This window comes from Anabrus simplex, chromosome 2, assembly GCF_040414725.1.
Source record: "Anabrus simplex isolate iqAnaSimp1 chromosome 2, ASM4041472v1, whole genome shotgun sequence".
Classification (NCBI taxonomy): Eukaryota; Metazoa; Arthropoda; class Insecta; order Orthoptera; family Tettigoniidae; genus Anabrus; species Anabrus simplex.
Genome location: NC_090266.1, coordinates 323729763 through 323746142, shown reverse-complemented (window position 1 = coordinate 323746142; position 16380 = coordinate 323729763). Strand labels below are relative to the sequence as shown.

Below are 16380 nucleotides of genomic sequence, written 5' to 3'. Positions count from 1 at the left end.
CGTGATATTTATGCATCTTTGAGTAGGTTCCAATCACTACGGCAAACGAAACTAACAGACTTTGTAAAGATAAACGACCAGCAATTGATGGTTTATGATGTGTAATTATGTTTACATTACGTTATTCTAGTAAAACATGACTAATAAAATGCAAGTAAATCTTCATTCTACAATATGTTCTTTCATTTCAATAAGGAGATTTTTTAAAATTGAATACTTCAGTTCGCATTAACCGGACTTTCAGATTACCAGGGTTCGGATTAACGGGACTCTAGTGTAAAAACAATTTTTCCAATTTTTTAATACACGTACTATCAAACTAATAAATTTTCTCAATCAGGTGTCTACAAACTACAATGCAATAGCTGTGAAAGTACATATTGAACCATTCTGTTCAGGGTCGAAGTAAGGTGATTTTATAAAAATTATGGAAATTACATGAGACCACCAAGAATGTTGCCGTGGGTGGCATTTAATTGTGTCAGAGTAGCTGAGATGGCGCACTTTTCGTGAGAAAGCAGCATCAGACGTGCCCTGAAGCTTCTAGATGCTCATGGAAATTTATTATCCCAAGCGGGTCTCTTGAAAATAGCGTGGGACGTGTGCATCAACGTGAGGTATCCCACTGAATTTCATAGTGGAGGGAAATGAATTTTATTTAATATCTCCACACACATAGGGAATTTGCAACATTGCATTGCAAAAACTGCAAGTAGAATATTTCGCTGGAAATTTTGATATATTGCACGACACTAATGGCATCATAATTGAAGAATACATAAGTGCGCATCAGGCCGTGGGAGCGTTTTCACCTTCGCGGGCAAGCGTGTGAAGAGACCGCACACGTTGAGTTCGGTCGCGTGGGTGCCTGATTATTTATAAAACCAGCCATAGGGAGCGCGAGCTCCATTCTGCTGGGTACATCGCCGCTGAGAAGCTGTTACTTGCACGACGATCCAGTGCGGAGCAGATCACCCTTGTCTTCGACCAGTGCAGTCCGAATCTATTGTCTACAGGAATTTTCTCTTACATCACGAGTGTACCGGACGTTGTACAGTCATCAGGGATGAAGCAGTAACCTCAAGCAAAGCCACAGGACATCCTTCACGACGTCGAGGTACGAACGTGGGGACAGCTACATCGAGGAGGCAGCAAGCAAGTCATCTGAACGAGCTGGAAGAAAACCACCAATGACCAGGATGATACCCATCAGCGGTTTACGAGTGTTCTTGCCGGTCAACTATGTCAACATGATGGCTTAAGCTACCAATACCCGATTGGAGAACTGTTCGGAAAATGTCACAGGACCAAGGTTAGATCTTTCCACTTTCAGCATGCATCAGCTAGTTAAAATTCAGGGCCGTAATAGACGAATTTTGGCCTTCCGCCAATAGGTATATAATAAGGTGTCTGTGGGCACTAAAAGGAAGAATTTATGCCCGGGTCTCGAACTCAGTAGTGTAGCTAACTTTGCATGTAATTTGTCTTATAGTGCTTCATTTTATGTCAGATATGTGTAGCGGTATGTTTTTTTTTTTAACGTTAAGAATTCCATACTTAGGTTCCGTATTGAAACAAGATTTACATCAAAGAAAGGTCAATAAGTTCCACCTTTTCAATACTATATATTGTGTGAAAGTTTTACATTACAGTTAAAACATCACAACTTTTGTATATTCGGTACTGGTTTCGACAGATTCTCTGTCACCATCAACCAAGGATGATTGTACAAAGACAAGTATAAATCATGACTCTTATGGTGTGATTACAATGGTGAATTAAAAATATACATTGTATGATTAAAATAGTATGTACATATATAGATTGAAGGTCAGTAAAATGAGAATAGTCATATTTCTATAAGGTGTACACCTTAATATTTCTAATTAAAAGGATAACTTGTTGAGAGAAATTCTTTTTTTGTAATATATAGTTATAGTGAAATTTGATTGTAGGCTTAAATCTGTAATATTTTAACTTTTTGACCAGTCGATTCGGTGAAGTCATGTAGTCATGTTTGACACATTAAAAAGGTAAACAAACATTTAGTCAAATGGTGTTCCACATAAAATATGTACAATAAATTAGTTAATTTTTCACTACGTATTGATGTTGATAGTTAGAGTATCCATTGAACTTTAAATCGAGTTTTATTTCTTATAGGTTCCGACTTGGATCAGGATCTTTCCAAATCCTTTATGTATTCACAACTTACAACGTAAGATCTTCAAGTACCACCTTAGCAAGAACCTCAATTACTATTTTCTCAAAATGATATAAACCAACATTCCAGAATATAAGTCGACACACTGAACTGTTCAATGGATACTCTAACTATCAACATCAATACATAGTGAAAAATTAACTCATCTATTTCTGCTTGCATTGAACATTTTAACATAATTCTTCCTTTCTTAAGTCCAAGCTGAAGCTCCAATCGAATTTATTGTACATATTTTATGTGGAACACCATTTGACTAAATGTTTGTTTACCTTTTTAATGTGTCAAACATGGCTACATGACTTCAACGAATTGACTGGTCAAAAAGTTAAGATTTAAGACTACAATCAAATTTCACTGTAACTATATATTACAAAAACAGAATTTCTCTCAACAAGTTATCCTTTTAATTAGAAATATTAAGGTGTACACCTTATAGAAATATGACTTTCTCATTTTACTGAACTTCAATCTATATATGTACATGCTATTTTAATCATACAATGAATATTTTTAATTCACCATTGTAATCACACCATGAAAGTCATGATTTATACTTGTCTTTGTACAATTATCCTTGGCTGATGATGACAGAGAATCTGTCGAAACCGGTACCGAATGTACAAAAGTTGTGATGTTTTAACTGTAATGTAAAACTTTCACACAATATATAGTATTGAAAAGGTGGAACTTATTGTCCTTTCTTTGATGTAGCGGTATGTTTCCTGATAGGGAATTTCAGGTTGTGTAGTATCATCTAAATGAGACTTAAGCAGTCACAAGGAAGTTCCTTCTTGCCAGGACAAGCCAGTAGGGAATAGTTAAATGCATGTAGCATGATATATGGCAGTCTCAGTCGGGAGATAACGAAAGTACAAGGTCTTCTATAAGCCTCAATGGTCTTGGACTATGTATGGAATAGAGCGGGTCAGGAACCAAGGAGCCCTTAAGAAAGGAGGATTATGTAATTAGCCCAGAGCATAGAGATAATGCCCACAAGGAGTATGATGTGTAATGAATTCAGTTGCAATTTAATTATTTGTGCCAATGAGAGCACTTCTGTGAAGTGTGATGGCGTGCCAAGTATATTTGTGTGTATAAATGTGAAGGGGGTTGAATGTGAACCTTACAGAGTCCATAACATGTGAAAGGTCACATGGTAATTAGCTAAAGAGAAGTCACCAGAGGAGAATGAGTGGGTGAGGACAGAATCTTGGCTTGGTCTGTTTACAACTGTCAGGCCACGAAATATGGCTTTAAACATGGCCGCTCTATTCATACTAACTCGAGACAGTCTGGGGGCTATAATCTCGGTCACAGTGACATCACCATGGTGTTGATGGCCAGGGAAGAATGCTGGTTTCTGGTAGGGGAGAGCAAATGAGTGTGACTGGTTAGGTATGCCGCAGGAAAGAAAGATTTTTCTACACGACAATGTGTGTCATTTACAGATATACATAACCTAGTGTTTTAAGTTTGCACCTTGTTATTCATGTGTTTCTTAGGAGATGCTTAATCATGTGTCACAAGGTTTTAGGGAGTAGTCTCGTGGTCGATTCCAGGACGCTAGAAGGAGTAGTGCATGTATAGTGTATAGTTTATATTCGTTATGAGCACCGTGGCATAAATTTACTGTAAAGAAGGGTTACTTTGTTTATGTGTAATTAGGTTACAACTGTGAAAGTCTAATGGTTCCGTCTTTTTTCTTTCTTGATGGAGTTATTAAGCTAGCTGGTGTGGGAGCCTTAGGAAATGCCTAGACACACATTCACCAGGACATGAAATCTAGCAGGATGCCTCTCACATGAAGAAATCAATCATTTATGTACGACAACAACGTCCTTTGTATTATATGTGACAGATCATATGTTTATTCTAGATTTCCTACTTTATTGTAATAAATTAGATGTTTATACGAATATGCAGCTCTATGTTAGTTTTTGTGTTGTTGACATGATGTTTTCCCTTAGAGTTTCATTCCTCTCCATTTATTTTAAGTTTATGTCTTGCCCCTTTTTCCTTACCCGTTACCCTGAAGAATTCTCTATGTTGGAGCTGATGGAGACGATAACTCTTGCAAGGTAAGCTATGTGCCATTATGATTCAATTGTTGTGGATGTATTGTTCACTATGGTCTCCCTGGTCAGATTTCAGCATTAGCTTGACGTTGACAAGGGGACTATTGGGCACAATATATAGGAAAAACAGTACATAATTTTTCAATAAGATATATGGAATGCAATAGCTGTGAAAGTACATATATATGACAAACATGACATGATTTTTCAATCAGATATATGGAACATGTCAATGCTTCAAGATACAATCGTTTCTCTGCCACAGCACAACACAAGACAGACTTAAAACATAATTATAAATCAACTGAGCAAGATTTAAGCATACTGAAAGTGGATAAGAAGGGCACCATGCTTAACATATTGGAGAATTGTTACATTCATTTAGAACAGCACTTTAACCCTAACCACAATATTAACAAAATAAATGATAAACCTAATATTCTGTTTGATATAATCATTCCTATGTTCGCAAAGTATGAACAGAAAAAAGACACGTTAAATCCGCCAATCAGATCAAACCTACCTACCCACTCCCCACCTGCCCCTCCTCACACATCCCTCCTCCAACCCTTGGCATCATAAGCTATACTGCTGCTCCTTCTCAACAGTCAATCTGGTATTCGTGTCCGTACCAAGTGCACACAATTTACGAGGCACATAGAGGTGGGTCTCATATAGCTGTATATTAATCTCTATCTTCTAGCCTCCCTTCTTTTCCCAACAATTTACTTCAAATATTTTCTTTTCAAACATTCACTTCAAACCAAATTAAACAATAGATAACTACATCCAATGAAAAGGAATATTTATTCAAGTTATGAATGTTCCCTTTCAACAAACCAATACCCATATTACTACTGTACAAAAAATAATTTATAAACCAAGTGGCTTGACTATACAGATGGGGAATGCCAACTCCCAGATCAACACTGGAACATTGGCTGCTGTAGGAGCGACGACATAGTTCGGCACCAATCGCAGCAGTATTGATGTGTCATCTGATTTCAATTTTGGATATGTTATTCAGACTTCATCAATGTTTTAAATTTGGATTGTAAGTTGAGACATACCAGATTGTTTACTTTATTACTGGTTGTATGTGAGCACATGATTACAATTGGATTGTGGTTGAAGATGACCCAGCGTATATGGGGTCGAAACTAGTCCCAATTATATAGGACACTATACAAGCTAATGGTACTGAATAGGTGGACCTTTCTCGATCCTTTGATAGATCAATTTTCAATACAAATCATAATGAAATTCATAACCCATGAACTGAAACACGCAGGGCAGTTGTCTACGAAGAGGAGGATTTTCCCACTTTTTACCTGTAAAGGCCAGTGTCTTTCCAGGCAAGCACTTGTGGAAGAAAGTAGTCTCACCTGCATTACACAAGTGAATAGGACTGTACTCCTTTAATAGGGTTGGTAAAATGTTTTCTTTGTAATGTTCGCTGTCATTTCACAGACTGCAGCACTCGCACCTGGTATTACCTTTTGCACTGTTCCATTCTGAAGTTGACTTCTTCCGGCCACCCACTGCTGGCCTGAAAAGAGTCATGGTCTAAGTTTCTAGCAAACTTTACTGCTTGTTATGAACTAAGCTACCAGTGACTGAAATGTTTGTCTCTAACATGGGTCATCCACTGAAGAATAGCTCCTTCAAGCTCTGGGAAACTTGGCGTTTAAAGTCTCTTCCTCTGTGGTGTAAATCATGATTTATCTACTGCCAGGTGAATCTTCTCTTGATTTTTGAGTATGGTAGATAGTGTGCAGGGAGGAATCCCATATTCAGCTGCTAAATCCTCCTTTTTCTGACCTTTTCCTACTTCCCTGATCACTCCTACTCTGTCAGTAAGCTTAGGTATTGCACTTAGTGTTCTCCATGCTTCACACTTACAGCACAGTAAGCAGACACTAAATGACTGTCCAAAAACATGCTGCAATTTTTCCTCGTACTGACATAATGTACGGTGATGGCACTTCAAGCCTTATCAATGTCACTTCTGTCTGTCATGGTGACAAGAAAGCTATATTTTGAAAGATGTTGGGTACCATTTTATGCAACTTTGGAAAGCCTGAAGAAAAAGAATGTCAGAATGTTACCGAAGGACAAAGGTCATCGTCTACATTTTGATATTGTAAAATCTGTTTATTTCTTTGACTTGAAAAATTGAATGAGTGTGATATTTAAAATTATCAATTTGGACTGGAGAAGAAGAAAGTTACTTATGATTGGACAAAATTATTACTACTATTATTAAGATTTAAAATTTAAGCCTATGAAAAACATGAACTCAAAAGAAGAATTACTGAACTAAATTGTATTGTCATTTTTAAAATGTGTACGTGTGTGTAACTAGAATTTGAAAAAATTATAAGGGTCTTTATTTTTGAGGCAGCCTGTACTGCACGTGCAGTTTCCGCTGATGAAACTCTTGTGTTGCAATTGAAATTTTTGAGAACTTGTAAAAACTTTATCATCAAAAATGTAGAATTCCTATTGGACACAATAAGAACTATTTCAATTGGTAGGAATAACAACCATTTTAATTGGTGAATATGGAGATCCGGGGAAATTCTGTGTCCATATTGGTTACTTCGTGATCAGTCCATTTCCGGCCTCCGCTGGCTTCGTGTGTGCGATGTGTGCGTTGTGGGTCTTTTCCATCAGACTGACCTAGAGAGAGCACACGCTTGGGGTCTACCCCGTCTGGGGGCCCTTGGTCTCTTACGGTAAGCGCTAAGTTATTTGGTTTGATTTAATCTACATTCTTTCTTGTGTTCCAGCCTTTTCTCATTTAATGTAACTTTCTGTGATAATGAAAATTCGTTTCGCGTAACGGAGTTTTTCTCTACACTTCCACATTCACCAATTTTAAAGTTTAATCCATATCGTCGGAAGATTACCATTTGTGTTTTATAAATTTATTTAAATATCCTTTGTTTTAATGTGTTTTCTTGTCATCGGCTATGTCATTTGTTTGTTTTATCTTATTTGATTTTGTATCTTTCCATTTTGTTAAATGGAAATATACTACTAGAGGGTGATTATCGAGAACCTTTTCTTCCCCATAACGTTATAGTTCCCCATGGACCTCAATTAGGACTCTCGCCACTTCCTCATCCCATCCGTAGTTATCGTTTAACTACTTGTAAACTAAATTTTACCTCGCGTATGGTTTGATTTTGGGTATATTGATAAGTTTACCATATCATTCCCATCATTTTATGTTTTCGAATTAAACCAGCCGGCACACTGGCTCAGCTCCATATGGTGGATACAGCGAGAGTGGACAGATAAACAGCTATGTAAACACACCGAGATCAACCGGGAATACCGTGCTGCTGTACATTTAGGAACAATAACACACAAACCACAAATGCTGTATTGTACAGTTAATGTTGTACACAATTAGAGTTAAAGTGTTATTTTGCGTTCTAGGGAGAAAATGTTTGATTCGAGAAATTTGAGTACGAGAATTCAGAGTAATAGAGAAATAAATACATGTGAATAGTGGGACAAATGGCCGAGAAATTGAAGTTACTTGAAGATAATGAAAATCTTGAAGATACTGAAAATCTGAGTAATGGAGGTTCGAGATAACAAGGTTCAACTGTATTTATTTATTTATTAATTTATTTAATTAAATCAAATGTTCTAACAACATATACTTGACTAAGTCTGAAACTTCTGCAGCAAACATTATTATTATTTATCTACAACATTGTTCATGTGTTACATGAAAAACAAAAGGACAAAAAATGTAATGTATTGCAATAAATAAATAAATAAATAAATAAATAAATAAATAAATAAATAAATAAATAAATAAATAAATAAATAAATAAATAAATAAATGAACGGACAAACACACACTCGAACCGAAAATGAATCACAACCAATGCATACAACAAGGCATCCTCTCAAACACTCTAGTGACAGTATTCTTCTGCCAATTTTCCCCACACCTGTGGGGTCACAGATATGATTGTGTTGCACATGAGGATTTGGCCCTGTTTTATGGCCGGATGTCCTTCCTGACGCCAACCCCAAGTGGAGGAATGTAATCACTATTGCATGTCTCTGCGGTGTTTGGTAGTGTGATGTGTTGTCTGAATATATGAAGAGGAGAGTGTTACACCACTGACAGGATAATAAATGCAATACAAGTCAATCAAACTAGCATACAGTGTCCTTAATTGACTCAAAACTATTAACAAGGTTACGATTAAATTAATGAACAAGGATGATAAAAGGTGTAACACTACAGACTTGGCAGAATTGCAGTCCACTTGGCATCAAGCCTTTACTGATGTTGAAAAACTCATTCTTGAAGTTCTTTTGGTCACAAAATTTATCAAAATTTACAAAGTCTGGCTGATGTGTACTACCAGTTATGCTGTCAAAATTCAGTGAGCATGAGCTGCACTTGCAGAGTAGCTACTATGTAGTCACCGCCTGTCTAACCTGTCCTAAACTTGTAATATAGCAATGATTTTTATCTTAGTCGTCTCAAACACTAGCGAGCAGAAAATTATCATCATAGACCAACAACTTTATCGATGGCCTTTCATAATGTTCTGTTAATCAATGACTCTGAGTATAAAAGGAATTCATGAAAGAAACTTACCAATGACTGAACAAGGAAGTTTCTCTGATGCCTGAGATCACATACAGTATTAAATATTGCAACTTGGTCTTCTTCTTGCAGCTGCTGCAGTAAAGAATCCAACGCCACTAGTGTGCCAGTACGACCAACACCCGCACTAAAAAAAGAGGAAAAGTAAGATATGTTAATTTCTATGAAAATGTTCAAAAAACAAAACCAAATTCACCTTGCATACAACTTAGTTTACTATGAAGTGACTTCACTAAGACCATTTGATTTGACATTGAGGAACCATATTGTTCCAATGAAGTGATGATACCTGGCATAAATCCAAAATTTAGTTATAAATATGCCAATTTACCTCCCATTTCTGAGTTTGAGAGCAGGTCTTGGTAAATTTGAATGTATGCTGTACTGTCACAGTCAAATAAATTTAATAATTAATAAATTTAATAAATTTATCATTATTTTCAAAATTTCAAAATGTTCAGAATAATAAACATCAGCACCCAACCAGGTTCCCCACCTAGCAAATACTGGAGCTTGTGGTATTATCTTGAAATTTCTTCACACAAGAAGGTGATTTCAGAAATACTTTCTTCATACTTACTTCTTCTGCACACTGTTTCCTTCATTCATCCCTCCCCCAATTCTATTCACAGCGCAGCGACCCATGGAATCTGTGGTTTCACCCATTGAAACCCAAATACTTTCACTGTCCAAGATTTATTCCGATTTTGTGTACAGTCTTGTCATAGCACAGTTTAATATAATTTTTCCTTATTGTTGATTCATATGCACACATTAGTTTTCTTCGTATTGTTTTCCACAAGACCCTATTAAGCCTATTTGTAAAAATTATCTGCGTAATGTACCTACCGTCACAGTAAATTAAACTTTATAGTGCCTATATACACCTACTTTGACTTTGCAACATATTTTTGCCTTTCTTAGTCCAACAGAATATTTTTTGCTTTAAATCTTGTATATTTCATAAATAAGCAGCAATTTATTAATTTATAATAATATTCTTTTTACAGAACACATCTAAAACATCAGACAAGCAGCCGAGTGAGCAGGTGTGCAGGTTGTGAGACAAGCCTGGAACCAGGAAGTGGTGGGTTTTATCGTTATCCCCACCCCGTTTGCTTCTACTAATAGAATGTTGCAGAAACCAAGGACAGGCAACAATTTAGGATGATGGTCATAAGGAATTTGTCAATTTCTAATAACCCATTTGAATATCGGCATTAACGACTTCCTTTTCTGACTAGCTAGGAACTCAAAGTGCTAGTTTTCCTTTGATATTGTGCTAGTGTTACACAACAAAAAAACTTGTATGTCTGCATTAATAGGATAGTGCATTGCCGATTTCCCATGTTTTACGGCAGAAAGGAAAGCGATTTTCTGCCAGTAATGCAATAAAGAGGTAAATGACGATTTTTAAAATTTTATTTTATCAATTTGCTTAACATCGCTAGCACACGACGATGGGACAGAAGAGGGCTAGAAGTGGGATGAATCGACCGTGGCCTTGATTAACGTACAGCCCCAGCATTTGCCTAGTGAGAAAATGGGAGACCACGAAAAACCATATTCAGGGCTGTCAACAGTGGGGTTCAAATCCATTATCTCATGAATGCAATCTAACAAATACTTGATTAAATGTTTTAAATATGACTTTCTTCTTATTTATTACATTAAGGAAATATGTTTCTTTTCCTTCATTTAACAAATGCCGTTTATACATATATCAATCATCATCATAGACTGTTATGCCTTTCAGCTTTCAGTCTCCAAGCCTATATAAATTTACTAAACGTTGCCACAATCCTCTATATGCAACTAGTGCTGTGGCCTCATTTAGTTCTATACCACTTATCTTTAAATCGTTAGAAACTGAGTCTAACCATCATCATCTTGGTCTCCCTCTACTTCTCTCACTCTCCATCACAGAGTCCTAGGTAACCTACCCTCTTCCATTCGCCTGACATGACTCCACCACCAAAGCCAGTTTATTGGAGCAGCTTCATCCACGGAGTTCATTCTTAACTCGGCCTTCATCTCCTCATTCCGAGCACCCTCCTGCCATTGTTCCTACCTGTCTGCACCAGCAATCATTCTCGCTACTTTCATGTCTGTTACTTCTACTTCTAACTTACGAATAAGATATCCTAAGTCCACCCAGCTTTCCCTCCAGAAATGCCAAGTTGGTCTGAAAACAGACCGATGTAAAGATAGTTTCATCTGGAAGCCGACTTCCTTCTTACAAAATACTGTTGATCACAACTGCGAGCTCACTGCATTAGCTTTACTGCACCTTGATTTAGTCTCACTATATTAACATCCTAGGAGAACATACATCCCAAATACTTGAAATTATCTACCTGTTCCAGCTTTGTATCACCACTCTGACATTCAATTCTCATGGATTTCTTACCAACTGACATCAATTTAATATTAGAAAGGCTAATTTTTATACCATACACATTACACCTATTTTTAAGTTCCAAGATATTAGACTGCAGGCTTTCGGCCCCATCTGTCATTAAGATCAAGTCGTTAGCATAGGCCAGACTGTTTACTACACTTCCACTTAACTGAATACCTCCCTACCACTTTATACCTTTCAGAAGATGATCCATGTAAACTAAAAACAACAAAAGTGAAAGTTTACAGCATTGTCTAATCCCTGGAAGTACCCTGAACCAAGAACTTATTCTATCATCAATTCCCACTGCAGCCCAACTGTCAACCATAAATACCTCTGATTTATTTTAATAATTTACCCTAATTTCCAAAGTCCCCCAGTATGGCAAACATATTTCCCCGTGGTACCCTGTATATGCTTTCTCTAGATATATGAAACATAAACATAACTACAGTATTCCTCTCGTAGCATTTTTCAATTACCTGGCGCATACTGAAAATCTGATCCTAACAGTCTCTCTGTGGTCTAAAAAACCACACTGGTTTTAATCCAACTTCCTCTCAATTGCTGATCGCACCAACCATCCTAAGATGCCAGTGAATACTTTGCCTGTTATACTAATCAATGAGATACCTTGATAGCTGTTGCAACCCTTCTGTTCCCTTGCTTAAAGATAGGTGCAATTACCTTACCTACACTCTTGTGCTAATCTTATTACTCTATGAAGCCATTTAATCCCTGTCTTCCCACTATACTTCACCATTTCAGGTCTAATTTCATCTATTCTTGCTGCTTTATGACAAGTTTATTTACCATCCTTTCCACTTCCTCAAGTGTAATTTCACCAACATCACTTTCGTCCTCCCCACAAGCTTGGTTGTTCGCGACACCACCAGGAAGATTTCCTTTTACGGTGACAAGATTTCAAAATATTCCCTCCACCTGTCCAGTGATTTCTCGAAACAATGTTCATTTCCTTTTCCCCTCCCTTTCTAAGATTCATTACTGTTCAGAAAGGTTTCCCTGCTGCTTGACCTAGCCTTTCCAGGTGATTACCAAAATCATCCCACGACTTCTTTTTGGATTCGACAACTATTTGTTTCGCTCTGTTTCTTTCATATGCATACAATTCCCTGTCTGTATCAGCCCTTGTTTGCAGCCATTTCTGATAAGCCTTTTTTTTAACATTTACAAGCTCCTCTCAGTTCATCATTTCACCAACATGTTTGCTTTTTCCCATCTTTACACACAGTTGTTCCTAGGCATTCCCTTGCTGTTTCTACTACAGCAGCCCTGTATCTCACCCATTCTCTTTCTATATCCTGAACCTGGTTACTGTCCAGATTTTGGAACTTCTAATCATATCCATGTACTTCTAACTAATTTCCTCGTCCTAGAGATTTTCTACCCTTATTAGTTTGCAGACAGATTTCACTTTTTCTATCCTAGGCCTAGAGGTAATTAATTCACTACAGATCAGATAGTGGCCTGTATCATCTAATATCCCCGTAAAACCCATATATTCTTAACAGACTTCCTCAATTCAAAGTCAGTTACGTTATAATCTATTAGGGATCTGGTACCCTTACCCTCCCATGTGTGGCGGTGAATAGCCTTATGCTTGAAGAATGTATTCGTAACTGCTAAACCCATACTAGCATAGATGTCCAGCAAATGCTTCCCATTCCTATTATCTTCCATATCTTCCCTACATTTACCAACCACCCTTTCATATCCTTCAGTTCTATTTCCAAATCTTCCACTGAAATCGCCCATTAGCACTATCCCATCCTATCCTTGCTGTTGACCCTGACTACGATGTCACTCAATGCTTCATAAAACTTGTCAACTTCATCCTCATCTGCACCCTCACATGGTGTATACACTGAGACAATTCTCATCCTAATTCCTCCAAATGCCAAATCTACCCACATCAATCGCTCATTTACGTACCTAACAGAAACTATGTTGTATGCAATAGTATTCCTAATGAACAGCCCTACACCACACTCTGCCCTTCCCCTTTTAACACCCGTCAAGTACACTTTATAATCTACCTCTTCCTCGTTATCCCCCCTTACCCGAATATCATTTACTCCTAGCACATCCAGGCCCCAGCAAACTATACCTGGCTGAAAAGTAAATGTATTGGTCAAATTTTTTAGTGCTGATGGACCCAACCTACCAAACTCGGCCATTAATTTGATGATTAATGACAAACCTTTTATTGCTATCCTTAACACTTGAGCTTCGTACTCATTTGTGAACATGAATGTGGCAAAATTAATAAAACCAGTTCGTCCTGACAAGGCGGCAACTGTCAAGGGGGCAGCCCATGGCCTAAATTACAAAATTGAGGATTATAACTTTCTTCAAGCCAAATGCTCCAATTATGTAACATATATTCTGGTGGAAGTTGTCAAGGGTTTGATGATACCTGATATAATCTTAGACCAAATATGGGATAGTGATAGGATTATACAGCTAATGAAATATTCTTTGGTAATAAAAGTAAAATTAGGTTAGCTTTTTTGGAAAATAAAGCCTTTTGAGTCTGAAGCTTTGGAAACCAAAGCATTGGTCAAACTGAAAACAGGGGTGTTGGCGTTGGAAGAGAAGAAAGATCTTGACAAATTACTGAGCAGTTTTCCTGAGGTTATTAAGAACAGAACTGGATTTATCACAACAGTAAAATATCAAATAATTTGCAAGGATAATGCTCCAGTTAAACAAAAATGTTTGAATTCATTATATTGAGATTTCAACGAAGTCTTCATTGCTTGGGAACTGTTTTGATATAGCATGTTAACAACAATCTGTGGAATGTTACCACGTGCTAAAGCATCTGTTCTTGCGAGCTGTTTACGCCAGTTTGCATCTGATACCGTGATGTTCATGATGTTAAATGTTACTTGGAATTTGTACTCCAGAGCACATTACATCACTTTGTTGACCCGTACAGATTCCTCCCTACCCCCTTACCATCAACTAAATTTGACGAGAAGAAGAGATTGAATGATAGGACGCATCTTAAGACACCCAGGACTTGTTCAGTTGGTTTTTTAAGGAAGTGTAGGCGATAAGAATGGTAGGGACAGACCAAAGTATGAATATGACAAGCAGATGTATGACGCAATTACGCAGAAATCAAAGGTTAGCACAGGATATGGTGGGATGGAGGGCTGCATAAAACCAGTCTATGGACTGATGACTCAAACAACAACAATTAACAGCTGAATACTTAGGAATAACCTCTTGGCTAGAGTAATCATGAACAACTGTATTCAATGTGTAACATTGTCATAGCTCATGCAGGAGGAGGATGTAACATCCTCCCCAACCGCCACTGACTTTTTTTTTTCCGCCCCCAAGTTTTTAAAAGTACATTCGCTTCAGAATTTCAGAATACTGAGGCCATCTGTTGCAATATGCTCAAAGTCAAATATGAATAAAGGACACAGGATTAAAAGTCAGGTTGTGAGTTTCACAAATAGGAATAGGCCTCTCAGTTTTAATTACTGCATTGAGGGGATGAAAGTTCCTTTTAGGGATCATTGTTAGTATTTAGGTGTTAAAATTAGGATCTTCATTGGCATCATCACTTAAATGGGGTTGTAAATAAAGGGTACAGATCTCTGCACATGGTTGTGAGGGTTTTTAGGGGTTATAGTAAGGATGTAAAGGAGCCGGCATTTAAGTCTCTGGTAAGACCCCAAGTAGAGTACGTTTCCAGTGTATGGGACCCTCACCAGGATTACTTGACTCAAGAAGTGAAAAAAATCCAAAGAAAAGCAGCTCGATTTGTTCTGGGTGATTTCTGACAAGAGTAGCGCTACAAAAATTTTGCAAAGTTTGGGCTAGGAAGACTTAGGAGAAAGAAGAGGAGCTGATCGACTAAGTGGTATGTTCTCAGAAAGAATGTTTCTTGAGGGTCCACCTTTTCAATACATTGTTTTTTATTTTTATTAATTTACATAAATAATGTTAAATCATTACTATGTCTTAAGCAGGACATGTTTTGTCTATGTTTTAGGCATTTTCAGCTGCTGTTCATAATATTTAACAAAGGACACCTTTGACCTCGAATGCTTGGAACCGCATGAAACCATGCTTAGAATAACAAGCAATCACAAACGAAACAGTGGTGTGCTTCATTTCCATGCAGAACTCCGCACCTGTCTGCTAGCGCCACTAGACGGTGGCATAGTGTAGCTGCACTAACCAGTGTTCCAGTTGCATAAGTGGTATAGCTGCAGTACGTATTTGTCTCTTGGAATGTTTGCAAGCAAGTTATTGTGTTAACTGTGTACAGTGCAGTAATATCATGAAGAGAATTAATCCTACGCATGTGGTCCAAATATTAGGGACCAAGTTGCGACGTGCTGAATATGGAAATGACATCGGGGCCGAGGATATGGAGTTCGCGGATATATTATATAACATAATAATTCAGAAATATAATGGTGATGACACAGAAATACACAATATTACGCTGGATAGATATACGGATTTTGAAGGACAGGAGGAACCTGAACCTGAAGGTGGATCTTCAAGCAGTACACGACATTCATCTCCAGAGCAACAGGAACAGTCAAGTCAAAGTGAGTATGAACTCTCTCCACCCAAAAAGACGAGGTCCAGTGCATTAAAAGATATTGATGACAGCGTACTAGAGAACATTTATGAGGACTATTACAATCGTGGCTTCAATTCCTATAGCAAACTAATGAAGCGCTATAAGTGCATCAAAAGTAAATCAAATTGCACATTAATTCTAAATTATGTGTCTAGGAAACGGGGAGCAGGCGCTCATTTCAAAGGAAACAGACTGTCGTAATTACAAACTATAAAAGAGTATGCAATATCGCAATTTGATGGTGCAAGGAGGTATAGATCTACAGTTCACTATTGGCATCTGCAGATGTGGGCACTAGAAGGGGTTCAAATGGTTGGCTTGGTCAATTTCAAAGCTTCCATTTCCTTTATCGACCATCTCAAGGCTGAATATGGTATTTCATTCAGGCATATTACTACA

At 37.5% G+C, this 16380-nt stretch overlaps 1 protein-coding gene across 3 annotated transcripts in view; it reads right to left on the bottom strand.

The window, feature by feature from the left end:
* Window positions 1-16380, bottom strand: part of Ptp69D (Protein tyrosine phosphatase 69D) — a 976604-nt gene that overhangs the window by 223706 nt on the left and 736518 nt on the right. For all 3 annotated transcript variants that reach the window (XM_068226166.1, XM_068226167.1, XM_068226168.1), the window contains one exon: window positions 8936-9071. In XM_068226166.1, coding sequence (XP_068082267.1) covers window positions 8936-9071 — 136 coding nt within the window. The remainder of the gene's footprint in view (window positions 1-8935; window positions 9072-16380) is intronic.